A 26,164-nucleotide genomic window follows, 5' to 3' on the forward strand; every position below is an offset into this window, starting at 1 on the left:
CAGGATGGCGGATTCGAATGTGGTTGCTTCTGAACCGCACTGTCTGGACTTCGAGGATTTATCATGTGATCATCTGCTCTCGTTCAAAGCTATAACAAGTGCCGGCCGTTGAGAACCAACAGAAACATTTCCACACTGAACGTCTCAGTCCCCCCCTCTGCGTTTAATTTTTGAAGGAACCCTGTTGCAAAATGGTGTTACACTTGTTGCAAGTCCGTGCGCCCTTTGGTTACTTGTTGATTTCACCCACTCCCCTCTCAGGTCTCCGATCCGGGCTGGGCATACATCGTGCTCGGTGGTTTCACCGTCGTGGTATGTGTCGTTATTGCATCGACTTTACGATACGAGTAGATGCGTGGCCCTGAGATCTTGTCTGAGCTTCGTCAGTGCGTCCATGCAAAAGCAGATTCACGGTTGGCATTATGCCATTCACTCGCTTATATATGCCGCTGCTATGACCTCGCACTAACATCATGGGCTATTCAGTTCAGTCTGGTATCATTGCTTGTCAAAGAGAAGGCGAGTAATCTATGTTAAGTTACAGATTAGGCTGCGGTCCGATCTAACCTGTCATTTGCATTAGCTGTACATCAATGAAGTCGTCCTCGGTACGGCCTTTGGCGTGATCATCGGTCCATACGCCTTAGGCATCTTCGACCCGCGATCATGGGGAGCGCATACAAATACCATAACTCTAGAAGTGATGCGTGTTGTCCTCGCCATGGGACTATTCGCAATTGGGGTCGAGCTGCCGAAGTCGTACATGGCGGACCATGCGAAGGGTTTGCTCATAATGGTTGTGCCTACTATGGCATTTGGCTGGGTCACTGTCGCTGGTTTGCTTTGTTTCCTATGAACAATTGTAAAACGGAATTCTGATAAGGCTCTGATGTCCTTTAATAGCCATCATTATTGCCTTATTCCCTCGATTCAACTACATATCCGCGCTCGTCATTTCTGCCTGTCTGACTCCTACCGATCCCATCATTTGCGCTGCCATCGTTGGTATGTGTTTCCGAATCGTTGCTAAACCCAGAGGTCTGAAACTTTATTAGGTGGCAAATTCGCTTTGAAACACGTCCCCTCTAATTTGCGCCGCATTCTCTCGGCCGAGTCTGCTGCTAATGACGGTCTTGCTTATCCATTCCTGAGCATCTCAATCTATCTCACGGTCGAATCCTCCGTTCGTGTCGCCGTAGGAAAGTGGTTCCTAGTGGGCTGGTTGTGTATGCCATTCGTTCTATCACGTATCTACTTATCTGATGTTGGATCTTCGCAGACCAAGTCATACTAGGTGTGGTCCTTGGTGCCTTCCTAGGAAAGCAAAATGATCGACTACACATAAACTCATGCTGATATTTATCACTCTTCAGGTGCCCTGTTCTGTTACCTGATGAAGCTGTCATCCCGCAAGGGTTTCATTGATCGCGAATCATATGTTGCCCAGTATCTAGCCTTAACGCTCCTTACCATCGGGATTGCCAGCACCATCGGCAGTGACGACCTCCTAGCGGCATTTGCAGCAGGCTTGTCTACATAGTTACTCATCTGTCACGCATACTGACATATGAGAACGTAGGCACTGCCATTAGTTGGGATGGTCACTTCAACGAAGCAACAGAAAACGAGTCATTCGCATCCGTGATCGACCTGATCCTCAACTGCGCCTGCTTTGTGTATATCGGAGCGTGGTTGCCCTTCAAATCATTCAACTCCCCCGAGCTCGGCATCACTCCGTGGCGCCTCGTGGTCTTGTTGATCGTGGTTTTGCTCATTCGTCGTATCCCTCCCCTTCTTCTCCTGTTCAAGTGGATCCCCGAGATTAATACTTGGCGTGAAGCTCTGTTTTCCGGCCATTTCGGTGCGTCCTGCATTAATGTGTGCATGACTCCCATTCTCATGGTATCATTCAGGACCTGTAAGTCTGTTCTCTTCTGTCGGCCCCATGAAGCTCAATCTTGTGTAGATGGGTGTCGGAGCGGTGTTCATTTCTACTTTGGCTGTATTAAGATTACCTGAACCAGAGTCACCACCCCAAGGGCAGGCGCAACTGCTCGCTGCAACTCTACAGACGATTGTCTCGTTCATAGTGCTGGGTTCTATCATCATTCGTACGAGTTCTTTTTACATCAGCTATCCCATGTTCTTGACGCTGCGTAGATGGTCTATCTATTCCGTTCTTCTCGTTCGGGAAGAGCGTACACTCCCGTACGGTCTCCATTTCCCGCACATGGACGTCTCGCGGAACCACTGCCCCTGACTGGCTACTCTGGGCACGTCGCACCCCAGTACCTGATCAGTCTAGCACAGACGCGCCTTCTCACGGCGATCTTGAGCAGGGGACAGAGAGCGCTACTAGGTCGATCGACGGGAAGGCTCATTCTACCGTTATCCACCACGAGACCGCCAGCTTGAATACGACAGTGGTGGAAGATCCCTCAGCGACTGAGGCGGGCGAAGGTATGTCCAAACAATTCCAGGAGGACGCTGCCGCTTCGGCCAGCACTAGCAAGGTGCGTGTTTGATGCAACTGTGGTTATGGTGCCATAATTTATGCACACTTACCAATTAGGTGGAACGGAAGGACTCCCTCGATGTCGGCGATGCTGCAGGGACAGGGCTCGTCGAAGCTGTCGAGCCTGATCTACGGCAGAAGGCGGTCCGCTTCCCCTCTGATGACGAGGAAGGACAGAATCCCAGCGCTATGGACGAAGCTGCTTACGACGACGACGATGAGCCTCAGCCCTCCGAGATGAGCTCGCCTGCCAGTATCAGGACCGTCCGCCCTCAGGCTGAAAGTGACAGCTCCACACCTCAAGAACGGGAAGTGGCCTCTGGCATGAGGTCTCCGAAATCGGTTCACTTCCCATCCGCTCAATAACACTGGCCCGTGGCCCCGCTGGGGCCACAGGGCTCATATTCAAGAAGCGCTCACTTCACTGCGCTGCTGCGCGGTGGGTTATGCGAGGACTTGAGTGGGCCGGGGGGACTGTATGACCAGATGCGGAGTATTACGACCTGAATTTGTTTATTATCGAAACTTTTGGAACGACTTTCTTGCGATGTGGATGACTGCGTAACATGTAGCACCGGTACTGGAGATATATAGCGGGTAACATCACGGCATAAAGTGCCTGTCGTTGAAACCCACTTTATAGGTGTATCCCAGCCAGAAGCGCATCTGCTTCTCCGAGTAGTATAGAGCAGCGATAAATGGATGTACGTTGTAGAAGCACACATGCGAGCGGAAGTCGTGCTTGGGGATTTCTGCTTTCATGAAGATATCAGTCGGCCGGCGACATTCGAATAGCCTTCGTAGACAAGCCGTGGGGACACGAATTTGGTCCAATACTCGCAATGTACACGATAAGGCGTAGTACCTCAGGGCCTCACGCCTGCCCCAGCTGACCTGGGTGTAACAACGCTCCGTGGAGGTGCTGGGCTCCCTTTGGGCGTGCTTGGTACATACAAGGCAGTTGAAGTGGTCAGAGACTTTCAGTGCGAATATTCAATATTCAGCGCTGCAGCTGTCGACATGCCAGAGGGCACCGCGGATAAAACGACCACGGATTCTGATCAAGTGTGCAGGCCCTTCTAAACATACGAGAAATCGCGACGTTGAAGCCATAAAGTAGTAATCCAAACCTATTGAGCCATCATGGATGAGAAGTAGTAAGCATGGTCTTAAGCCAACGTTTCCAACTGAACGAAAGTGTCTACCATACCATCCCGCACTAACTTCCGCGTATGTCGATTCTACGGCCACCAATGGCCACCGGAAAATGTCTCAACACCGTCCTCGCAGAAATCCTTGAGGTTGTCGCGTAGATCGAGCGTGACAGAGAAAATAGGCCCATCATCACTATCCTCTTCGAATTCCACCGTGTCTATGGGGCTGCGAGGGATAAGTCGCCATTCAAATGAACCGCCGGTCATTCGAACACAAGATGGACAATAACCCTCGCAGTGTTTTGAATCTAGAGAAGGCCCTTGTAATACTCCAGTTCGGCATCACAGTGGATTCGGAAAAGTATTTAAGCTCTTCACCCGGGAAACTCGCGACATCGGGCACCTTCAGATCGTCGTCCACGCTAGAATGCGAGTCATGTCACCGAACACTCATATGAACTGTATCCTATGTAGTACTCACCTTTTGATAAGTGCATTCACAATATCCGATATTGTGATCCCGGTGGATCGAAGGATGTCAGGTAATTCAACACCAACGCATCCACCGGATCGGAGGGAAGACGAAAAAGCTGCTCTCTGCGATAAGATGGTTGCGAAGATCATCGTACGCCAGCCTGCCGTTCGTCTGGTGGATGTCCGGTTGGATACAGACACGCGGTAAGTCCCCCGAAGGTGGGCAGGACAGGATGTTGCTGAAGAGAAATTTTGAACCATGGAATCAGGCACTCTCAGGTCTGGATATGCCGTCATTTCTTCGGTGCATTCCGGGTTATATTCCAAACCGTCTTGCATGCACTTCGCTGCAGACAAGTCCCATGATCATGTGCAAGTGATGAGAGTTAGAAAGCTTTGCTCACCGTTCTGCTCTAGCAAAGCTCGTCTACAGCTTTTTACTTGATAATTACCATCAAGAGATATTGCGTTGAATGCGATCTCCCTTCCACAATATGGTTTCCGGTGTTTCAGGACCACAGAGGCCCAGTCCCGCGAACCAGCACGAGCGCTGCCAGAACTACTCCTACTCTTCGGATGACCCGTACAGTACCGCGATGCGTGGATGTGCTCGACAGAAGCACACATCAAGTGAAATCGGGACACACTCCTTGACCATGAACAGCAGCTCGTCGGGGAAGTCGAGGACACATGCTTCGGAGCCCATTTGCAGAGATAGTGAATAGGGTTGAAGATGCTTGGCGAGCATCGCGTCGTGATCAGAGCCCATTAAGTACATGTAGTGTGGTGAAGGCTGACATAATTTGACCCCAGATAACCCTCTTACAGGCTCTGTCGCGGACTGCTGGTATTGTGTATCCTCGAGTAGAGTTTCGGAACTGCAAGAGATCGTAATCCTTGATGTAATACGATGGGCAGATATCAATTATTTGATTCGGTGCCCGAATCGGGGCACCTACATGTATTCAGACGTTGTCAGATATGCGGAGTGAAAGACATAAGAAAGTGTGATATCCACCGTCCGAATTTCAGGATCTGCGGTGATCTGAATATTGGGCGAGAATGTCCAGTAGGAACAGTTCAATATGGAGCTGGATGACTTATATTAGAAGTACGTCGTCGGATGATTCCCACCGGGTCATTCGTTACGCCAAACAGCGCTGTTCCTATGAGAAACTTGAACGTCTAGATGAGCGTACACATGTAGTCGGAAGGGACGTTTGGGTCCTGGAAGACAGAGAGTGCGCGCTCAATGACATCCGAGGGCGCCGCAATGCCAATCCGGTAATCCTAGAAATCAGCAAGACGCCTTTGAGTAGGCAGAGCACCGAGGTGCACGAGTGGTTCGGCAACTTGAGCGGCAGCACGCCGCAGTGGCCACTAGCGGCTTGCACGTGACGGGACGCGATCGGTCACCAGTCACCCTCTGTCACATCTTTCTCACCGCGTCCAATCCTCCAGGCAGGCGTCTCTTGCGCTGGACCCAGTCCCGGATGCTCCGAAACGTTCGACGATCGATCGCACACGTATTCGGATGGTAAAAGCATACCGCATGCATATGTACTTGGTGGTCTGATTGTCTGGTATATATCACAGTCCTGATGCGCCGGCGGCTAATATATTCCTGATGATGCCAACGCCATTGCTGGCCAATTTCCTCCCTCTTTGATGTTGCGACATGTCAACTCTAGTCAAAGTCGACTCTGGGAGTGGTGGCTTAGGCGATACCACCCCAGGAATGATTGACTACTCGGGTTCTTGGTATTTCGACAACACCGCCGGTGTAGAGGCGTACGATGAGTCGCTAGCTATCGCAAGATCAGCCGGAGCGGGTGCATCGCTGCAATTCGTCGGCGAGTTTATCTCCAGAAGTCATCCTGATGAAGTTTGTTCTCACTCTGTCGCACACAGGAACAACTGTGGCTGTATATGGTTCTGTATATCCGCCGAATGGTTGCACACCACCCGTTTCGACATACAGTGTCGATGGCTCAACACCGGAGACTATCAATGCACCCAGTGTCAACGAGGCCATCAACACTGTGACCTTCTGGGCGAACACGTACCTCTCGAACGGCACCCATGAGCTGGTCATCAGTGTTACCCAGGCCAGTGCCAATTGCCAGTACATGCTGGATTACATTTCATACACGATGCTGGACTCTCCTTCCGGCCAGCCATCGTCATCATCATCGTCAGCGTCAGCGTCATCGTCATCGTCACCCTCATCGTCACCCTCATCACCCTCTCCGTCACCCTCTCCGACCTCATCCACGCCATCCACGCCATCCTCGCCTGCCTCAGTGCAGCCCTCGTCGCAGTCACAAGGGAGCTCTGCGTCATTTCAATTTTCTTCATTGCAATCTTCATCGTCGCAACCCTCGTCTGGGTTATCGCAACCTTCGAGCTCTCATTTGTACACGTCATCTGGGAGTGGACAGAACACGACAATAGGCGGTGGACGAACAGCTGGCTCGCTATCTGTGACAGCTACTGACTCCCAAGGATCGTCCAGCAGCGCGGCAGCCAGCGGCACTGCCGCTGCTGCCGTCTCCCGTGGATCGTCGACCCCAATAGGTGCGATTATTGGGGGTGTTGTGGGTGGGGTAGTAGGGCTTGCGCTTGTGCTCGCAGCTCTCTTTTTCATGTATAAGCGGAGCAGAGCAGAGTGCCCGGACGAGTACTTCTACAAGACGCCGGCGTTGGGTTATAATGCGCCGGATGGTGATGACGGTACGCGCGATGATTGCAGTTCGACCCGCGAGATGCGCTAATCCATCTGTCGCAGCACATGCATTGAGTGGGAGAACTGTTGCTGGATCAGGCAGCCAGATGGCTCAGGCTGAAGGCGGGTCTGCAACCCGCAGAAACTCCCTGCTTGCATGGCAAACCCCAGACGCGTCGCAGAGTCGCATATCATTACGCTTGCCCGCCCTCGATTCGGCGCCGATAATGCCATTCACGAGCGCGGAGCTCGCGTCCGCATCCCTGTCTTCCACCCCCAGAGACGTGCCACCACCCTCCGCAGAGTTCCTGGAGGGTATACCTCCAGATGATCCTGGCGTTGGCCCTGCGAAACAGGGCAATGAGGTTGCCTCATCTTCGCGAATACCTGACCCGCCCCAGCCACCGGTTGCCATGCGGCGGTCGCCTAACATCGACTCGGGCCTCCGATTCTCCCCCGGGGTGGCGCCATCAGACGTGGATGATTCCTTACTGGACTTGCCGCCGATGTACACTGCGGACTGAGGGACGCACACCGTCGGAGTCGATTCTTCACTCCGTCTTTTCTGGTTGTGGTGGGCTGAACACTGGGCATGGACCACTACCACGTGAATTAGCTCTCTCGCGGCTAGATGAGCTGCTAGATGATACGCTGGGTGTTCCTAGGATATCTGAATGCTGATATTGCCCGATGCCCGAGGGTTGTGCGTACTACGGCTTCGGAGCCCGGTGCCGCTACTTTGCATTTAGTGCTGCTGTTCCTGACTAGATTCACAGGTTCGACTCTTCCTAATAAGATAGTATTCCAAGTAACTACGGTATGTCCGCGGTGTGGTGTAGTGGCTTTTGTATGCAACGAGCGAATTCAATAATATGATTACTCCTCTACGCCTATCCTCAATCTAAGACTCTGGTGCGGCCGCGTGGAAACACTGCCACGCGTCCAGACTATCGACGGAGCCAACACCCTGCGAAAAACTTAGTATACTGATAACTCACGGTAAATTTTCAGATAGGAATGCCTACCTGCCAAGTGTTGAAAACTACGGAGAAAGCGGACATCAGTATCAGGCAACACAACGGGCAATGTGGGGAAGAACAAACGCACAGTTCGAAGGATCGTACCTTTGCTTGATGGAGAGCAACTTCTCATATTTCGAGCCGAAGAACGCTGCAACGGGTAGCACGCGATCCGCACGCATGTTTAGACGGCTATCCTGTAATTCGGAGACTGCACGCACCGTTTTGCCAATCGGTTTCATACGCGTCGCCTTCGTTCTGGTACGACGTCGTGATCCCGAGCTTCGTCAGGGGGCCCGTCGCCGCATGGGTAGCGTCGACGACGGCCTCCATTGTAGCCTCAGTCGCCGCAGAGAACCACACGCTACACGCACGCACGCCACATCACTCAGCCCATCACGCAAACACCTCGAGCATTAAAGCGCACCTTGCGTAAACCGTATGCCACGTCGCCTCATACAGCCCTGGGTTCGCACCTGTCGCATCCGATTGGCCCCGCGTCGCTGCGGGCATGTCGCCCAGAATCACAACAGGCACTTCGCCTGGCGTTCCGGCTGCGCCGCCTGTAAGCGGCCCGTTCAGCACTTGATGCCCTTCCCAGATCGCCTGCGCCACCTGCCCCGAGCTGCTCGAACTGCTCAAGTACGTGTACGGAACCAGGCGCGACGCCATGTGCGAGTTTGTACCATAGATGTTGAAAGCATCGAAGAGGGGGTCAATCGATTGGATCACTGCGGCTGTGAAGGAGGAGAAGGCGGCATCGGCGGTCGTGTTGGAGTCGATGGTGTAGGTTGAGTTAGAAAGAACGGCTTCGAAGAAGGGGTAGAGCATGGAGAGCGGGGCGGAATCGGAGGGCCAGTACAGGTTCTGTGAGCACGCGTCAGACATAGAACGATGAAAGGTACAGAGTTGGGGCTAACGAGGTAATAACGGGTGGATGAGACGACGCTCGTCATCGCGAGACCGTTTTCATTCCACTCGTTGGCGTACTGCGCGGTGAGGTTGATCCAGCCGATGGCGAGCTCAGATGCGTTCAGCGAAGGGTCCGGGGTGACTGTCAGGAGCGACGTCGAGACAGTCGTGGGCGGGTGCGCTGCAAGGGTAACGGAGGCTTTTGCGCAGAGGTGCTTTAGCAGACGGACGCACTATTAGCCTGGAGTTACATACTGACAATCCCGTAGGTCCCTGCGCCGCCACCGCGGAGCGCCCAGAACAGATCGGAGTTTTGGACTACGTTGATCGTACGGATAGTGCCATCCGCCGTGACAATCTACTCAAGAGTAGTGAATATCACCCAAACTGGAGACATTGTTTCAACTCACCTCAACTTGTAACACGTTGTCGGCCTTAGTCGCATGTAATCAGTGCAAGAGTGACGCGCTCGTCCGCATGCTTGAACTCACCGCAAGTCCATAAGCCGGGGACATTCTATATCAACAATCAGTTGGGACACGCCGCACAGAGAGGATACCACTGCTTACGGGCCGTGGCCTCCACCCTGCACAAATCCGCCAGCTGCGATATCCAGAAAGTTCAGATCGGATTAAAACTTTCACGCCAGGACGTACGTACCGGCACCGACCGTCAAACAGCCTCCCAGGACGGCTGAGATGTTGTTCGCTTCAAGGAAGGCATATACTAAAGGGACAATCGACGCGTCAGCGGGAATACTCAGAAGATATCGACGGACATACTATTCTCGACTTGCGCACCCGCAGCGATGGTGACCGCAGGAACAGGTGAAGAAGAAGACCCCTGCGGTACGAACGCAGCATCGTACGTGATGGAATCCATCGAGTGCGTCCAGACTTGCAACGTGGACGGCGCGGTGCTACGCCCCAAAAAATCGTGTCCTGCAGAGCGAACGTCGTACCAATCCAGAAAACACTTGCAGAAGGCACGCACCCGTATTCTTCACGGTTGTCTTAACCTTATTTTGCACGGCCCAGTTGACGACCGCGCTAATCTCCTGCGCGTTTGATACCTGAACGCTGTAAGGCGGGATGGAACCCTGTTCGCACGTCCTGTTGTACACGATCTTGGGATCCAATACGTCCAGACCGCAGCCGTCACCGTAGCCACAAGTCTCCCAATTATCCCATAGAAGCGCCGCGGCGTGGGCTTCGCGCTGCACGGAATTTAGCCACCGACAAAAGCATTACCGAGAAAACTCAGAGCTGTACAAAAGCAACCACCTCAGCGCACCACTTCCGGGGTGCAAGCTAGTGCCTAGTGCCGTGAGGGAAACTCCATGGAGAACGCCCAGAGGGAAGAAGGCCCGTGCCCAATCAATGAGCAGGCTCGGAACCTCATAGGCCCGAACCAAAACCCTCTGAAGACTGACGCAGGGAAGCAAAAAGCTAACAAATGCACAATACGGAACAGATACCGCCGAAGACAGCGCGGCGAAGACAAGTAGATTGTGTGACCGCAGAAATGGTCATTTTAAAGGAATGAAAGGGTGTGTGACCACATAACTGGTCATTTTAAACAATAGAACAGGAGTGTACGTACAGTGGTGTCAGAGCTGTAGTTGGACAATACAGTCTGGCAGGAACTCTCGTCGAATAGAGGGTCGGAGGCATAGCACACAGCGGTCCAAGGTCTCAGGGCAGACAACTTGCCGCCAACAGAAGAGTTCAGTGCGTTCCACGAAGCGGCGGACGGCCAGGAAGGCGAGGAAAGAGTGACATAATTCGGAGTGTAAGACGAATCCTCATTCGTCTGTGCGTGGACTCCGAACGCCGCGAAAGCTAGCAGGAGGGTCGATACGAGGCTACGACTGCGAAGCATGGTGCTGCGAGGGGCAGGCGTGTACGTGGACCAGTGCTGTGATCAGCAAACACCTGGAGTTCAGTATAAGTAACATCTGCGGTAGCAACATCAGAGTCAATTCAAAGTTATTTCGAGAGGCTCTCGGACGTCCAGAGGGTCCGTGTCTCCGAGTCCCATCAAATTTATTGGTGATATTGGCTGACCGAGCCGGAGCTATTATGCTGCCCTTCGCCATTAGATGATTCAAGTACACAATACACCACTGACATGCCAATACTTACTAGTACAAGGACATATGGCGAAGGCTACTCCTAGATTGTACTCCAAGTAGAAAGAAGTAACAAGCAACTCGAAGCTAAACGCCTCCGACTTACGTAAGGTCTACAAACCACAGATCTGAGATCGGCTACCTTTGCTTCCGCACAAATGTCAGTGTGATTGGCCTAGTCAAACATGTCGGGTTTATCGCTCAGACGATTTCATTGTTTCAGCGTTGCCATCCAGCGTGGATTACGGCGTGTTGCATAATTGCGTGAAACTCCTGGATTTCTCTGGCTTATTTGGCCGGGGCAAACAAGGCTAGACTACTACTGTAGCTTTTCGACCAATCCGGACGGGGGTGTGACCACGGACAGGTTTGCAACGATCCGGACAGGCGGACAGGTCAGACGTGACAGCGGACACATGAGATATTGCGGACACCTGCCGGCCGTCAGGCCGGCCAACCTGCAGCTATTTGCCGCCATGGAGGGGGTGTTGAAGGCTAACTGTGTGTTAGCCTTCGTGTCATTAGCATTGCAGCATTCCCTGCATGTTGTGAGTGTCCTCGTGCCGCAGGCCCAGGAAAATCCGTCCGGAACAGCTAATAGTCACATCCGGACACCACCTGTGTGACCGCGGACAGAGTGTCGGATTCCGGACAGGCCAAGGTCCTTGTGACCTGTGACCGTCCGGATTGGTCGAAAACCTACAGTACTACTACGAGAATCATCTCTCTCGTGGCTTGATTGTGTACACTACGGCTTCGGACCAGGGTGAACTCACAGGTTCGACTCTGCGCAATAAGACGCTGTTCCACATAACTACGGTATGTCATTGCTGTGGTGGGGAGACTTTCGAATATAACGAGATAATCGAACAATCTGATTACTCCTCCACGCCCATTCTCAATCTAAGACTCTGGTGCCGCTGCGCGGAAACACGCCCATGCGTCTAGAGTATCGATAGAGCCAACGCCCTGCAAAAGATTTAGTATACTGATAATTCACTGTAACATTTCAAATATGAATGCGTACCCGCCAAGTGTTGAAAACTAGGGGAATGGCGAACGTCAGTGTCAAGCAACACAACGGGGGATGTGCGGAAGAACATACGCACAGTTCGAAGGATCGTAATTTTGCTTGATGGAGAGCAACTTCTGATATTTCGAGCCGAAGAATGCTGCCAGGGGTAGCACGCGATCCGCCCGCATGTTTAGACGGCTATCCTGTAATTCGGAGACTGCACGCACTGTTCTGCCAATCGGTTTCATACGCGTCGCCTTCGTTCTGGTACGACGTCGTGACCCCGAGCTTCGTCAGCGGGCCCGTCGCCGCATGGGCAGCATCAACAACCGCCTCCATCGTAGCCTCAGTCGCCGCAGAGAACCACACGCTACACGCACGCACGCCACATCACTCAGCCCACCGCTCACACACCCCCAAAATGAAAGCGCACCTCGCATAAACCGTATGCCACGTTGCCTCGTACAGCCCCGGGTTCGCGCCCGTCGCGTCCGATTGGCCCCGCGTCGCCGCGGGCATGTCGCCCAGAATCAGGACAGGCACTTCGCCCGGCGTTCCGGCTGCGCCGCCTGTGAGCGGCCCGTTCAGCACTTGATGCCCCTCCCAGATCGCCTGCGCCACCTGCCCCGCGCTGCTCGGACTGCTGAAGTACGTGTACGGAATCAGGCGCGACGCCATGCGCGAGTTTGCGCCGTACATGTTGAGAGCCTCGAAGAAGGGGCCGATCGATTGCATCTCTGCGGCCGTGAAGGAGGAGAAGGCGGCATCGGCGGTCGTGTTGGAGTCAATGGTGTAGACTGCGTTAGAAAGGACGGCTTCGAAGAAGGGGTCGAGGATCGAGAGCGGGGCGGAATCGGAGGGCCAGTACAGGTTCTGTGAGCACGCGTCAGACATAGAACGATGAAAGGTACAGAGTTGGGGCTAACGAGGTAATAACGGGTGGATGAGACGACGCTCGCCATCGCGAGACCGTTTTCATTCCACTCGTTGGCGTACTGCGCGGTGAGGTTGATCCAGCCGATGGCGAGCTCAGATGCGTTCAGCGAAGGATCCGGAGTGACTGTCAGAAGCGACGTCGAGACAGTCGTGGGCGGATGCGCTGCAAGGGTAACGGAGGCTTTTGCGCGGAGGTGCTTTAGCAGACGGACGCACTATTAGCCTGGAGTTACATACTGACGATCCCGTAGGTCCCTGCGCCGCCACCGCGGAGCGCCCAGAACAGATCGAGGTCTTGGACTACGTTGATCGTACGGATGGTGCCGTCCGCAGTGACAATCTACTCAAGAGTAGTGAATATCACCCAAACTGGAGACATTGTTTCAACTCACCTCAACTTGTAGCACGTTGTCGGCCTTAGTCGCATGTAATCAGTTCAAGAGTGACGCGCTCGTCCGCATGCTTGAACTCACCGCAAGTCCATAAGTCGGGGACATTCTATATCAACAATCAGTCAGGACGCGCCATACAGAGAGGATACCACTGCTTACGGGCCGTGGCCTCCACCCTGCACAAATCCGCCAGCTGCAATATCCAGAGAGTTCAAATCGGATTAAAACTTTCACGCCAGGACGTAAATACCTGCGCCGACCGTCAGACAACCTCCCAGGACGGCTGAGATGTTGTTATCTTCAAGGAAGGCATATACTAAAGGGACAATCGACGCGTCAGCGGGAATACTCAGAAGATATCGACGGACACACTATTCTCGACTTGCGCACCCGCGCCGATGGTGACCGCAGGAACAGGGGAAGAAGACGACCCCTGCGGTACGAACGCAGCATCGTACGTGATGGAATTCATCGAGTGTGTCCAGACTTGCAACGTGGATGGCGCTGCGCTGCGACCCAAGTAATCATGACCTGCAGAGCGAACGTCGTACCGATCCAGAAAACACTTGCAGAAGGCACGCACCCGTATTCTTCACGATTGTCTTAACGTTATTTTGCACGGCCCAATTGACGACCGCGCTAACCTCCTGCGCGTCTGATACCTCAACGCTGTAGGGCGGGATCGCACCCTGTTCGCACGTCTTGTTGTACACGATCTTGGGATCCGACACGTCCAGACCGCAGCCGTCACCGTAGCCACAAGTCTCCCAATTATCCCAGAGAAGCGCCGCGGCGTGGGCCTCGCGCTGCACGGAGATGTTTAGCCACCGACAGAAGCATTGCTGAGAAAATTCAGAGCTGTGGGAAAGCAGCCACCTCGGCGCGCCACTCCCGGATGCAAGCTAGTGCCTAATGCCGTGAGCGAGACTCCATGGAGAGCGCCCAAAGGGCAGAAGACCCGTGCCCCATCAATGAGCAGGCTTGGAACCTCGTAGGCCCGAACCAAAACCCTCTGAAGACTGACGCAGGCAAGAAAAAAGCTAACAAATACACAATACGGAACAGATACCGCTGAAGACGGCGAAGCGAAGACAGGTAGATTTTGTGACCGCAGAACTGGTCATTTTAAAGGAATGAAGGAGAGTGTGTGACCACAAAACTGGTCGTTTTAAGCAATAGAACAGGAGTGTACGTACAGTGGTGTCAGAGCTGTAGTTGGACAATACAGTCTGGCAGGCACTCTCGTCGAATAGAGGGTCGGAGGCATAGCACACGGCGGTCCAAGGTCTCAGGGCAGACAGCTTGCCGCCAACAGAAGAGTTCAGTGCGTTCCACGAAGCGGCGGACGGCCAGGAAGGCGAGGAAAGAGTGACATAATTCGGAGTGTAAGACGAATCATCATCCGTCTGTGCGCGAACACCGAAAGCCGCGAAAGCTATCAGGAGGGTCGATACGAGGCTACGACTGCGAAGCATGGTGCTGCGAGGTGCAGGCACGGACCAGTGCTGTGATCAGCAAACATCTGGAGTTCAGTATAAGTAACATCTGCGGTAGCAACATCAACATCAGAGTCAATTCAAAGTTATTTCCAGAGGCGCTCGGACCTCAAGAGTGTCCGTGATTCCCATCAAATTTATTGGTGATACGGTAAGCTTGGCTGTCCGAGCCGAAGCTACTATGCTGCCTTTCGCCATTAGATTCAAGTCCTCGGTGCACCACTGACATACCGGAAGTATATACCAGTACAAGGAAATATGAGAAGTTTGCCCCCAGCCTGAGTGTTGATGCTGTACTAGAAAGAACGAGTGCAACCCGCCGACTTACGTAAGGTCCACACCTAGATCTGAGATCGATGACAATTTCGTCTCTTTGGCAAATCTTTGCGGCTTCTGCACAAATGTCAAGTGTGATTGCCCCATGAACGTATTCAAATACCTCGGGTCTATTCTTCAAACCTGGCTTTCTTCGTTTCAGCGGGGATCAATGCTACTTATGAACTGTTCCGAGTGAGCGCTAGGTCGTACGAAACGTCGGTCTGCCGCGCCGTCAAGGTCACTGCCATATTGTTCCAGAGAGGTTGACGAGGGAGCGAGAGGGGGCCAGCCATCAAGGCACAGAGGTACTGTATGTATTCTCCATGTGAGCTTAGACGATCGACCGCAGTACTTTGGGACCGTGTCTCGCATTTTTTCCCCTCAGGCGTGTGTTTCACCTTCACAGATGTTCGTGCTGATATTTCCCGAAGTATTTAGCGTCCTGTTGACGTTAACTTAATTATATATAGGATGATGCAGCTGGGAGATGCACAGTGAGCTCCAGCAGTTAGCATGTGGTTGACGTTCTGATGCCAGACAGTAGCAGGTCTGGGGACGGTACCAAAACAACCCACCTGCACCATTTGGAGCTTGAGGGGTGGCCATTATCCCCATCTGACCTTCAATGATGATCCACACGAATGCACCCAGGAGATGCGCTCCAGCTGTGAGCACATGGTTGTGATGCCCAACTTGGAGACACCACCGAAACTGCCCGCCCGCATCAGGTCAAGTTCTCCCCAGCCAGCTTCTTGACCGCCGCAAGAAAGCCTTTCCTGAGCAACATTCTACCACTCCAAACAGCGGCAGGCTCAGAACTCGGTCTCCTTTGTTCACTCGTCAAGGTCCCAAGTCGCGAGACTTGCTATTACTTTATTTCCATTCTCTTTCCCCTACTTACCCACATCCTTACACAGCGAGGTTCCGTGTTCAAGGCGCGCGGGATTAACGTGCGGTCGAGGTGATAGATTGTACAGATCCACGCGGGCCAGCGAGGGAACGCAAATACAAAGCACGATCAGTCAGCAATTATATTCCTACATTCTCGTTATATTCCTACATTCTCGTCAGTCGACTCATTTTCTCACTTTGACAATGTCCCCTTCATCCAACCTCCTGCATCGACTGGTCAAACGTGACGATGCGCCCGAACGTGCTTCCCGCGCCCCAGATACCGCGCCGGAGGCACGCAAGCTGGACGATCTGCGAATGGTCCACGAACAAATTCGCGTGGGCGCCCTGCGTCTGAATATGGTACGCAAACGCCGCCGGGTCCGCCGCCTCGAACATAATCTTCTCCGGCGGGAGCGCGGACGTCACGGCGGAGATGACGTCCGTGCGCCACGCGCGCACGTTCTCCGTGATGCCCTCGCTCTCGATCATGATCATGTACGCGCCGGCGTCGAGGAACGCGCGGGCGCGGTCGATGAGCCACTTGGGGTCGCGCGTCCCTGCAGACTCGAGCTCCGCGATGGACGCGTCTCCGCCTGCGCCCCACTGGATCCCGACCTCGGGCTTGGGCTTCAGCCCGTGCCGCGCGGTAAAGTCGATCAGCGCTGCCCAATCGTCGGTGGGTATCGAGAGAAAGCCGGAGGAGAGCTCGAGCACGTCGAAGCTGGCGGCGGGTGTCAGCGGCAGGGCCTGGGATAGGAGAAGCGAGAGAAGACGCACCCCATGTTCTTGCACGCTGTGAGGTACTTGGAGATCACCTGCGGGTTCCCGGCCGAGGACGCGAGGACGCGCTCGACGAACCCGCCCGTGCTGACATAGCAGTCTGCCCGGGGTAGTCAAGGACTGCATCGCTGCGCCAGCAGTCATACGCAGAACGCACCATGCTTGTGCGCAGTGTCGATGAGTGCCCGGAGACGATCCTCGGGCATAAGCGAGAACGAGCCGCCGGCAAACTTGATGCCGTCGACGTACCCGCCCCAGTCGCTGAGGAGCTCGTCGAGGTAGGTCTTGGTCACTGGTGCGTAGTACGGGCCGCGGATTTCGGTGAGCCCCTTTGTGCGGCCTGGCTTCGGGTGGAGCGAGTTTGCGGGGAGGAAGGCGAAGGGGTACTTCGGCGCGGAAGAGCTCGCGCGCGCCGCTTTGGTTGACAGCGCGCGGGTCGCGCACGTGCTGTGCAGGGCTCTGCGTGCAGATGTAGAGAGCAGCGACATGGTTTGTCGGTGAGCATATGTTGGGCGGGGATGGAACTCTTGTGGCTGCGCCGAAGAGGAGCCCTGACATGACGTCATCGAGGTCTGAATATACCTGGTAGTACTGTGTTCATCCACATGTATGTGCTCCGTGAGTAATTAAATCTCAGTTGACTGTGCATCACGACCGCACGATGACCGTCGGCGGCAAGCTATAGGAGAGCAAGAACGACACCCACAGATTGTACGCCCCATCTCCGCAATCTCTATTAGACCCAAGCAGGAACAGACATAATTATGAGGAGTGCAGCGGGTGTTGCAGACATTCAAATTTCAACGCTCGGTATCCATTCGGCCCACCACGCATTGGACAGATCCGTGAGCTCCCCCGCCTTCATCCAACTAAAGTCCCGCTTGCACAGGACAACGACGAACACCGGATCGTGATCGGCCCTGCTCAACAACTCGATTCTGTCGAAGCGGCTGCGGAAAGACGTATAGGTGAGGTACGCAGACGGGTGCACAGTACGCAAGTAACGCGCACCTGAAGTACCGCAAAACCTTGCGCAGAGTCGCCAGGCGCGCCATCGCCTCGAATATGTTCCATCGCGGCACCGGCGTCTCAGGGTCCCAATCCGCCAGAGACCGCATCACGTCGCCGATGCAGAACGCTACCGCAGGCACCTGCAGCGGTTCGTCCAAGCTGGAGCAGCGGTGCGGGGGTTCAAACGGTTAGGGCGCAGCCGCATCGCGGATTCGAGCGCGGGAAAAACGCACCCCTCGTTGATCGTCTCCAAAACGTCCCGGACGGTCACACCGTAGCGCCTGGAAGCGGGCCCGAGCTTCTGCCCGACATACGGGTTGAACCACATCTGCTGGATGGGGGGGAACGTCGCAAAGCTGCGCGAGGCGATGGGGTGCGCGCGCAGCGGCGTGTATATCGGCTTGCCCGCGGGGGTAGACTGGCCAGTCGGGATGCGCACGAGCTCGCTGGGTTTGGTGCCGACGAACTCCGCGTCGATCGCGAGGAAGGCGTTTGTGAGCAGCGGGAGGGCTACGGGCGCGTCTGCGGGGTAGGCCGCGAATGGCGCGAAGGGGCGTTCCGCATGTTCCATGCACTTGCGCATGTCCTCCGCTGTGCGGGGACGCGTTACGTTAGTATACGCGCTCCGGCCGTGATCAGGAATTGCGCACCGTTTTGCTCGAGCAGCGCGCCCCCGCAGCGGGGGTTGGTGCAGAAGCCGTCGCGCTCGACGATGCCGAGCGCGAGCTTCTTCCACTGCATCTTCTCTGGGTCCTCTCCGTCGAGCAGGCCGATGCCCGAGAGCCAGAGAGCGTGTCGCCAGAAGAGGTCCTGGTCCTTCGCGTTCGCGTCGTAAATTGCAGCGATCCGGGGGTGGGTGCCGTAGAAGCACGCGTGTGTCCGTACGTCGGAATGCGGGATGTACTCTTTCACCATCAGAAAGAGCTCTGTCGGGAAAAGGTCAACGACGCTCGGCCTGGGTACCATCGTCTAGGGAGGGATTCTGGCTCTACGGGAGGGGGTACGGTTAAGGCGAACTTTTGCAAGGTATTCAAGCCTTCCACGTGGTGGGCGCTACCCAGCACGAGGCTACGCGACACCCACTTTGTAAGAAGTGCGTGCTGTACAGAAGTCAGCTCAGCCGTTCGCACTCCGGGCGGGAGAACAACGTCTAAATGTATTTACCTGTACAGAAGTCAGCTGTACAGGGTTGTAAGTAACACGGCAAGAAATACATGTATGTAAACTACTCACCTCAGCCGTTCGCACTCCGGGCGGGAGAACAACGTCTGAGGTGTGCTACGTCTACGAGACTTCCTTAAATGAGAAATGTATGTACCGTACGCACGGCGGGAACTAAACCAAGTATAGTAGTAGTACGGGAACCGGGAACAAAGTTAGCGACAAACGTTTGAACATTCGGGTATATCGGAGACACATGCGCTCGGATTGTCAGCTCCAACACTCCCCCTCAATCCTAGCAAAGTCCCAATGCAGTGGCAAAATGCTTGACTTTTGGACTGGGGAGAGCTTTGGTGAGGCAGTCAGCTACCATGTCTTCGGTAGGGCAATAAATGAGTTTGAGTTTTTCTTCTTCAACAATCCAACGAATAAAGTGGAAACGTATATCAATGTGCTTCGTGCGTGCATGATACTGATTGTCGCGGGAGAGAGCGATGGCGGACTGATTATCGGAATACAGGGTAACGGCCTCAGAGAATGGTTGAAAAACTTGCCCGATTAGGGAGCGCAGCCAGAGCGCCTCCTTCGCTGCATGTGTCGCTGCCACGTACTCCGCCTCGGTCGTCGACAACGCAATAATCTCCTGGCGTTTCGAACTCCAAGAGACCGCGCCGCCGTCGATGAGGAAAGCATAGCCCGAAATCGCCTTCCGATCTTCGTGCATCGACCCATCTGCGTCCGTATAGCCTACCAGATCCAGCCCCTGCGCACCATAGGTAAGCTTCAAGTCCTTGGTGCCGGACAGATACCTGAAGACACGTTTGACAGCTTCCCAATGCGCTCTCCCGGGATTGTCTGAAAAACGCGAAAGAAACGAGACGGCATACGTGATGTCCGGCCGCGTACCAAGTGACGCGTACATCAACGAGCCCACAGCCTCGCGATACGGGATGTCGCGCATGGCGGCAGCCTCAGCGGTCGTCTGCGGTGACTGCGCACTCGACAGCGTCGTGTTCGGGTCCATAGGCGTGGTGAGTGGCTTCAAATCTTCGAAACCAAACCTCTGGATGATGGAATTGATGTATGATGTTTGCGATAGGGCGAGCGTGCGCGCGGTGCGATCGCGTTCTACGGCGAATCCGAGGATCCAATGGATCTCACCCAAATCCGAGATTCCGAACGCCTTTCGGAGTTGCGCCTTCACCTCGTCGATCAAGGCGCGCGACGACGTGACGATAGTCAGGTCATCGACGTGTACAACGATCACGATGAGGTCAGTCCCCTCTATGCGAAAGAAGACGGCCTGGTCAACATCGCACTGTACCATGCGGAGGAATTCCTGCAGCGCACGCAGGAGTTTCTTGTGCCAGTGACGAGCACTCTGGCGGAGGCCATACAGAGGTCGGAGAAGTCGCAGCACCATCCCAGGCTCTTTTGTGAGGTTTGTCCCAGGAGGTAGGCTCATGTAAATAACCTCGTTCTCCTCAAACTCACCATGAAGATAGGCACTCTTCACATCAATCTGGTGGACCTCAAAATCGTGACGAGCAGCGAACGTGAGTGCGACACGGATGGATGCCGTCTTGGCAACAGGCGCATAGGTATCGAAAAAATCGACACCGGGAATCTGCGAGAATCCGCGAGCAACAAGCCTGGCACGATACCTGTAAACATTCCCGGCGGCATCCTTCTTCGCGGCAAAGACCCAACGACAGCTGACAACATTTGCACCTGTAGGTGCCTTCTCAAGACGCCACGTACCGTGTGCCTCAAGAGCACGCAGTTCCTCCACGATCGCCTCTTCCCAGCGTGGCCACTCCGGCCTTTTCTTCGCCTCGCCTATCGTCCTTGGCTCCAGTCCCTCAACATCCGCCATCTTCGCCGCCATCGCAACGCCTCCTATTGGCTCTTCAAGCTCCCCCTGAAGCGAAGCTTCAGCGCTGCGGGATTTTTCAGCCTCATCAGGCACTTGCATACCGGTGGGCAGTTTCTTTGACTCTGCCTTCCCCGCGCGTATGTCGCGGACATAGCGTGTCGGCTGGCGGTTACGAACAGGGCGCTGCGGTATATGTGGTAATTCGGCAGGTGTCTGGTGCGACGCAGGCTTAGCGGGCACATTGGACGGCACGAGCACGTTTGATGCAGGCTCGGGCGCACTAACGGGCAGGTCGGGCGCACTGACGGACAGTTCAGCTTCGGGCTTGTCACCAGCAGGTTCCTCCCCCTCAAGCTCGAGGCCGTCATCCGAGTTTGGCGACACAGCATGTGGTTCCCCAAACCGCACATTGCGCTCAACTGTGACGGAGCGCTTGTCGGGCCAATACACCCGATGGCCTTTGCTCTGCGTATCGAAACCGACCCAATGGCCAGGTTTTGCACGCTCGCCCATCTTCCCTGTAGCTGTATCGTGGACCCAGATGCGTGCACCCCACTCGGGGATACCAGACAGATCCGGTAAGTCACCTGTCACAGCTTCGTATGGTGTGCGACCGTTCAGTGCTTTCGTTGACGTCCGATTTTTCAGATAAATCGCGTGCAGCACAGCCTCCCCCCACAGGAATCGCGGTAAGCCCGCAGCAATCAGCATTGCGCGGCCTTTCTCGGCAACGGTGCGATTTAAATGCTCCGAGACGCCCGACTCGCCGTGAGTATCATGTACGGACAGTTTCTGTTCCGTGCCCTGCTCTTCGAGGTGCCTGACAAATGCATCGCTCAGGTACTCGTCACCACGATCTGTGTTCAAGACAGTAATGTCAACACCCATGTGAGTCTTCACCCATGCTTCGAAGGCCTTGTATGACATGAAGGCTTCACTTTTCTGGCGCAGCAGGTAAGCAGTTGAGAAGCGAGTGCAGTCGTCCGTAAAACTGATGTAGTACTTCCGACCACCAAGAGTTTGGATGCGAGATGGCCCCCACAAGTCGGAATGGACTTCACCACCGAACTCGGTTGCCCGCTTTCCCTCGCGCTCCTTCGGCACTGGTCGCCTCGTGCTCTTTGCGCGGATGCACACTTCGCAAAGTTCGGGCTCATCTGATTCAACGAGCTCGACACCACGCACTAGGCCCTTCGTCACAAGCTCGCGCGCCGCGCGGGGCGTGATATGACCCATAAGGCGATGTAATTGCATGACGGTAAGTTTCTTCACATGTCGTGCAGCATACGCGGAGGGTTTCTCATGCTGACGCACCACTGTATACAGCCCCTTCATCTTCGGGATCATTCCGAGAAGATGGCCATCACGATCGCGGATCTCGCAGCGCTGCCCACCGAACGTCACGGTGCAGCCTGCATCATCAATGCGTCCAATCGAAATCAAGTTGAACGCGATCGCGGGGGTGTACAAGACTCGCGTAAGTTTCATTTTCGTTGGTCCGGGACTATTTGGCACCGCGATAATCATATCTCCAACGCCAGTAGCAACAAAGTCCTGCCGGTTTGCTGCGTTCAGCGGCTGCAGCATTGTCTCGTGGAAGGTGAGAAAGTCCTCTCGGAATGGTGACATGTGATGACTCGCGCCTGAATCATACAGGTCTGTAGGGTAACTTGACTTGGGTTTTGTAGCCGCCAGTGCCAAGACAATATCGGGAACGCGAGGAGCATCTTCCTCGTTCGATTCATCTTTGGCCACTGCAACCTCAATTACCCAATCGTCGACCCACAGCATCTTCGATAACACATCCACGGGGTGGCGGGCAGCTTCATGTGCCCTGGCAACCTCAAGACTGTCCTCGTGCGAGATGGCATCGCCGGCATCACAGCTTTGCGCATCACTTGCGCTCTCATCATCGAACTCGCTGGCAGACGAGTTTGACACGGACACCAAGTCTGGCATCTCGTCGTTGTCAGTGGAGGCCTCCGTGAGTGCACTATAATCTGAGTCATCATTGCTGACAGACCAGAGGTCCAGCACAGATGACACGCTGTCATCCGAGAAGTCGGCAGGTATGAATGCTGACCAGGCACCCGCAACGTCGTCAAGGGTGACTGCTGACGCTGCGGTAGGCTTCGACGTGGACTTGGATGGCTCGGCACTTTTGCTGCCCTTGTCCTTGTCTCTACTGCCCTGCTTTGGAGTCGGGCAGTCGGCCTCTTTGTGTCCCTTGCCACCGCAGTTCCAACACACACCAACAGGCTTGCGTGGACCCTTTCCCTTGCCACCTTTCGGCTTCTCAGTCGACACCGCGCTGGCTGCGACACCGGGATCCTTCGCCTTTGGCATAGCACCCTTCAACATCTTCCGGCGATCCCATTCCTCAAGAACGAGTGCCATCAAGGTCTCGGCATCAAGGAGTGGCTTCTCCTTGTCGAGGTCAATCTGACTCGACACAGCGGTGGTACTGGGGGTAGTACTGGACATCGCCGCGGCACGCTGCTGCATCAGCATCGTGGCTTTGGCTGTCGCAGAGATTTGCGAGACGAATGCGGAGAGGTCGGGAGGTAGGAAAGCAATGATCAGTGAAGCATACTCGGCTTCGCTGATGTTGATCTCTAGGTTGAGTAGCTCCTCGTGCTTCACACGGATACGGTCAAATTCGGCATGTAGGTCTGCACCGGGGGTATAACGCAAGTTCGAGAACTGCGTCCGGAGGTTCGACCTGATCAATATTGACTTCTGCGTGAACTCCGAGACAATGGCAGACCAGATCTCGGTAACGCTACTCCTCCGACGGTACTTCATCACTGTCGTGTCAGATAGCTTCTGTGTGAGAAGATAGAGAGCAAGATTCTCCTTCTTCTGCCATTCCTGAATGAGGTCTGTCTCGTCCGTCGTCGGCTTGTTTGGATCCGCAGCAACGGGCTTCTTCGACGAGCCATCGAAGTGTGGCCATATGCCTTTCTGGCGAACTGCAATCTCGAGACGATGCTGGAACATGAGCCAGTTCCGGCCGGTCGTATCGAGCTTCTCGAAAGCATTGGCATACTCGGATAGCGAGACAAGTGTAGTCATAACGAGAATAGAGTTTGAAGCAATAGACACAGGGGATTTTTCGTGAGACGTGCGAGGCTATGAAGAGCCGGGGCTCATAACCTGTAAGAAGTGCGTGCTGTACAGAAGTCAGCTCAGCCGTTCGCACTCCGGGCGGGAGAACAACGTCTAAATGTATTTACCTGTACAGAAGTCAGCTGTACAGGGTTGTAAGTAACACGGCAAGAAATACATGTATGTAAACTACTCACCTCAGCCGTTCGCACTCCGGGCGGGAGAACAACGTCTGAGGTGTGCTACGTCTACGAGACTTCCTTAAATGAGAAATGTATGTACCGTACGCACGGCGGGAACTAAACCAAGTATAGTAGTAGTACGGGAACCGGGAACAAAGTTAGCGACAAACGTTTGAACATTCGGGTATATCGGAGACACATGCGCTCGGATTGTCAGCTCCAACACACTTAAAAGAGCGTCGATCTTAGAATACGATGGAATGACATTTAAGCCGGCTGAGAATGGATAGAAAGACCACAACGGCCGAAGGGCCCATAATCTTGTTGAAACACAGGTGTCTCCTTGCAACACTTGCACAACATGCGTGGATGCCGACAAGATGCCATCGTTAAGCAGAATCAGCATCAGGGAGGAGCGATGAGAATCTGCATAAAACCTAAAACCTAACTAGGATACAGACAAAGGAGTACCGACAGTGTGAGCGTCAAGTCAAGGAAAGAAGAATATGGTGCGGATGCCGCGGTCACGTACTGATAGTAGTGCCTGCAGTGCAGTGTTTCCCGAAACAACATCCTGACTCACTAGTGCCTCTAGTCCATCCGCTGACCCAGTGTGAGGGCACTGCTGGAGAGAGGCGGGGAATCTAGTGCACAGACATGCACTCCACGCCAAGACCTACATGGTTTCTCCGGCAGGAGTAGCGAGCGGGTGTCGGTACGCGTACGGTTGATCGTTGCGGCATGTAGGAGGACAGGAAAATAATCGATATAGGATAGAACAAAGGACAATGGACTCCCGATGGCGCGGATCTATCTATCTCCACAAATCAAGCGTCAAGAATAGTGTGGCGCAGTAAGTTGAAATTGCACAGGCGTACCGGGTACGTATCCGGATATGAAGCAAATCGATGCCACATATAAACAACTCTAGTGGGCTATGTAGTAGCATGCTAGAACCACAGCCGGTGTCATAATGTTCATGTCAAGGTCAAGACAAACAGAACACAATCCTGGCGGCGACTCACGTCGGCGCCAATGGAACATGCTTGTTATCGGGTCACCATCGATGTCTGTGTCCGCAAAGTTGTCCTTCCGCACTTCAATCCAAATGTAAAAAAGGCGATGACCTTCCATATCTTCCCGGACGATAACCTTTTGGACGGCACTGATTGGTCGCCGCCCATGAGCTCACCATAACAACGGGGGGGAAGAAAAATAGGCGCACAAGACAGAAAATATGCCTCCCAGAGTTGTGAACCTCAGGAAGGCCTCCGTTATGCACCAGTTCGGCATCTCGCAGGTTTCAGAATACAATTCAGACGCGAGAAGAGCCGCGACAGCTGCCACAGTCAATCCTTCTTCCAATCTGGAGCCGAAATAGCAAGCTCTAGCAATGCAGAGTTGACAAGTAGTCACAAGAAGAGGAACATACTTTGCGTGCAAGGTGTCTGCTACATCCTGCACCGTAATTCCAGAAGGATTGAACAGATCCGGTAATTCGACACCTATAAACTCTTCGAAGGACATGCACTGGACTGGTGGGAACGTCGCAAAACTACGCGCGACCACGGGATGAGTCCGTAAAACACTGCACAACTTGGTGCCGTCCCGATCAACATGATTTGAGACAATACAGGGGACATCGTAGGAGAGATACCAGCTCCCCACAAGCTCAACCTTGCTGCGGCGAAAATCATACGTGTGTATTTGTTCGGGAATGTAATCCAGCGCAGGATGAGCCGAGAGCTCCTCGATGGGATACTCCATCACATCCATCATCTCGGCTTACCCCTATTCCCGATATTCAAGAATATTGCTCTCTACTGCTAAAACGACACTGATGACTATCGTAACGTATACAACATGTTTGCGGAAGATGGCTCCATGTCCAGCGTCGACGCACAGCGTCCACTGCTACCCACCTTTTCGCGCGGATGCCCACTAATGGCGGTGGATGCCCTTATGCTGCGGGAAAGTGTTTACAGATGGCAGCTATATGTCCAGCATTGATGCACAATGCTCGCTACTCCCGCCTGCTTCTAAGGCATGCATTTATTGTGTACCT

General features: G+C 54.1%; 10 protein-coding genes across 10 annotated transcripts; 4 read left to right on the top strand and 6 right to left on the bottom strand.

Annotated features, from left to right (window-relative positions):
• Positions 1 to 191: 191 nt before the first annotated feature.
• On the top strand, positions 192 to 2,881 carry SCP_0313230 (Probable Na(+)/H(+) antiporter; the record flags this gene model as incomplete). Its single annotated transcript, XM_027756706.1, has 13 exons — positions 192 to 212; positions 262 to 312; positions 487 to 519; positions 584 to 836; positions 904 to 1,005; positions 1,056 to 1,226; positions 1,280 to 1,306; positions 1,374 to 1,496; positions 1,580 to 1,861; positions 1,914 to 1,918; positions 1,967 to 2,111; positions 2,161 to 2,513; positions 2,573 to 2,881. The coding sequence occupies 13 exons, from the start codon at positions 192 to 194 to the stop codon at positions 2,879 to 2,881; spliced, it is 1,875 nt and encodes a 624-aa protein (XP_027612507.1).
• Positions 2,882 to 3,756: 875 nt separating this feature from the next.
• SCP_0313240 (hypothetical protein) lies at positions 3,757 to 4,770 on the bottom strand (the record flags this gene model as incomplete). Its single annotated transcript, XM_027756707.1, has 4 exons — positions 3,757 to 3,895; positions 3,960 to 4,091; positions 4,151 to 4,490; positions 4,548 to 4,770. The coding sequence occupies 4 exons, from the start codon at positions 4,768 to 4,770 to the stop codon at positions 3,757 to 3,759; spliced, it is 834 nt and encodes a 277-aa protein (XP_027612508.1).
• A 1,051-nt stretch (positions 4,771 to 5,821) lies between these two features.
• Positions 5,822 to 7,392, top strand: SCP_0313250 (hypothetical protein; the record flags this gene model as incomplete). The annotated part of the gene is made up of 3 exons (XM_027756708.1): positions 5,822 to 5,996; positions 6,055 to 6,876; positions 6,932 to 7,392. The coding sequence occupies 3 exons, from the start codon at positions 5,822 to 5,824 to the stop codon at positions 7,390 to 7,392; spliced, it is 1,458 nt and encodes a 485-aa protein (XP_027612509.1).
• Positions 7,393 to 7,769: 377 nt separating this feature from the next.
• SCP_0313260 (Uncharacterized FAD-linked) lies at positions 7,770 to 10,680 on the bottom strand (the record flags this gene model as incomplete). The annotated part of the gene is made up of 14 exons (XM_027756709.1): positions 7,770 to 7,835; positions 7,894 to 7,910; positions 7,976 to 8,038; positions 8,109 to 8,251; positions 8,315 to 8,754; positions 8,808 to 8,998; positions 9,055 to 9,157; positions 9,210 to 9,233; positions 9,291 to 9,315; positions 9,369 to 9,402; positions 9,460 to 9,525; positions 9,582 to 9,740; positions 9,793 to 10,015; positions 10,402 to 10,680. The coding sequence occupies 14 exons, from the start codon at positions 10,678 to 10,680 to the stop codon at positions 7,770 to 7,772; spliced, it is 1,833 nt and encodes a 610-aa protein (XP_027612510.1).
• Positions 10,681 to 11,833: 1,153 nt separating this feature from the next.
• Positions 11,834 to 14,748, bottom strand: SCP_0313270 (Uncharacterized FAD-linked; the record flags this gene model as incomplete). Its single annotated transcript, XM_027756710.1, has 14 exons — positions 11,834 to 11,899; positions 11,958 to 11,974; positions 12,040 to 12,102; positions 12,173 to 12,315; positions 12,379 to 12,818; positions 12,872 to 13,062; positions 13,119 to 13,221; positions 13,274 to 13,297; positions 13,355 to 13,379; positions 13,433 to 13,466; positions 13,524 to 13,589; positions 13,646 to 13,804; positions 13,857 to 14,079; positions 14,470 to 14,748. 14 exons carry the CDS (start codon positions 14,746 to 14,748, stop codon positions 11,834 to 11,836), a joined length of 1,833 nt encoding a protein of 610 aa, XP_027612511.1.
• Positions 14,749 to 16,191: 1,443 nt separating this feature from the next.
• SCP_0313280 (hypothetical protein) lies at positions 16,192 to 17,249 on the bottom strand (the record flags this gene model as incomplete). The annotated part of the gene is made up of 3 exons (XM_027756711.1): positions 16,192 to 16,702; positions 16,759 to 16,861; positions 16,919 to 17,249. The coding sequence occupies 3 exons, from the start codon at positions 17,247 to 17,249 to the stop codon at positions 16,192 to 16,194; spliced, it is 945 nt and encodes a 314-aa protein (XP_027612512.1).
• Positions 17,250 to 17,554: 305 nt separating this feature from the next.
• Positions 17,555 to 18,738, bottom strand: SCP_0313290 (hypothetical protein; the record flags this gene model as incomplete). The annotated part of the gene is made up of 4 exons (XM_027756712.1): positions 17,555 to 17,711; positions 17,773 to 17,931; positions 18,006 to 18,363; positions 18,423 to 18,738. The coding sequence occupies 4 exons, from the start codon at positions 18,736 to 18,738 to the stop codon at positions 17,555 to 17,557; spliced, it is 990 nt and encodes a 329-aa protein (XP_027612513.1).
• Positions 18,739 to 19,525: 787 nt separating this feature from the next.
• Positions 19,526 to 20,929, top strand: SCP_0313300 (hypothetical protein; the record flags this gene model as incomplete). Its single annotated transcript, XM_027756713.1, has 5 exons — positions 19,526 to 19,709; positions 19,762 to 19,964; positions 20,033 to 20,388; positions 20,439 to 20,489; positions 20,671 to 20,929. The coding sequence occupies 5 exons, from the start codon at positions 19,526 to 19,528 to the stop codon at positions 20,927 to 20,929; spliced, it is 1,053 nt and encodes a 350-aa protein (XP_027612514.1).
• Positions 20,930 to 22,061: 1,132 nt separating this feature from the next.
• SCP_0313310 (hypothetical protein) lies at positions 22,062 to 22,483 on the top strand (the record flags this gene model as incomplete). Its single annotated transcript, XM_027756714.1, has 4 exons — positions 22,062 to 22,067; positions 22,136 to 22,286; positions 22,351 to 22,409; positions 22,466 to 22,483. 4 exons carry the CDS (start codon positions 22,062 to 22,064, stop codon positions 22,481 to 22,483), a joined length of 234 nt encoding a protein of 77 aa, XP_027612515.1.
• A 2,543-nt stretch (positions 22,484 to 25,026) lies between these two features.
• Positions 25,027 to 25,878, bottom strand: SCP_0313320 (hypothetical protein; the record flags this gene model as incomplete). Its single annotated transcript, XM_027756715.1, has 3 exons — positions 25,027 to 25,264; positions 25,325 to 25,465; positions 25,532 to 25,878. 3 exons carry the CDS (start codon positions 25,876 to 25,878, stop codon positions 25,027 to 25,029), a joined length of 726 nt encoding a protein of 241 aa, XP_027612516.1.
• Between the last annotated feature and the right edge of the window lie 286 nt (positions 25,879 to 26,164).

This window comes from Sparassis crispa (genome assembly GCF_003851025.1).
Source record: "Sparassis crispa DNA, contig_000002F, whole genome shotgun sequence".
Lineage (NCBI taxonomy): Eukaryota > Fungi > Basidiomycota > Agaricomycetes > Polyporales > Sparassidaceae > Sparassis > Sparassis crispa.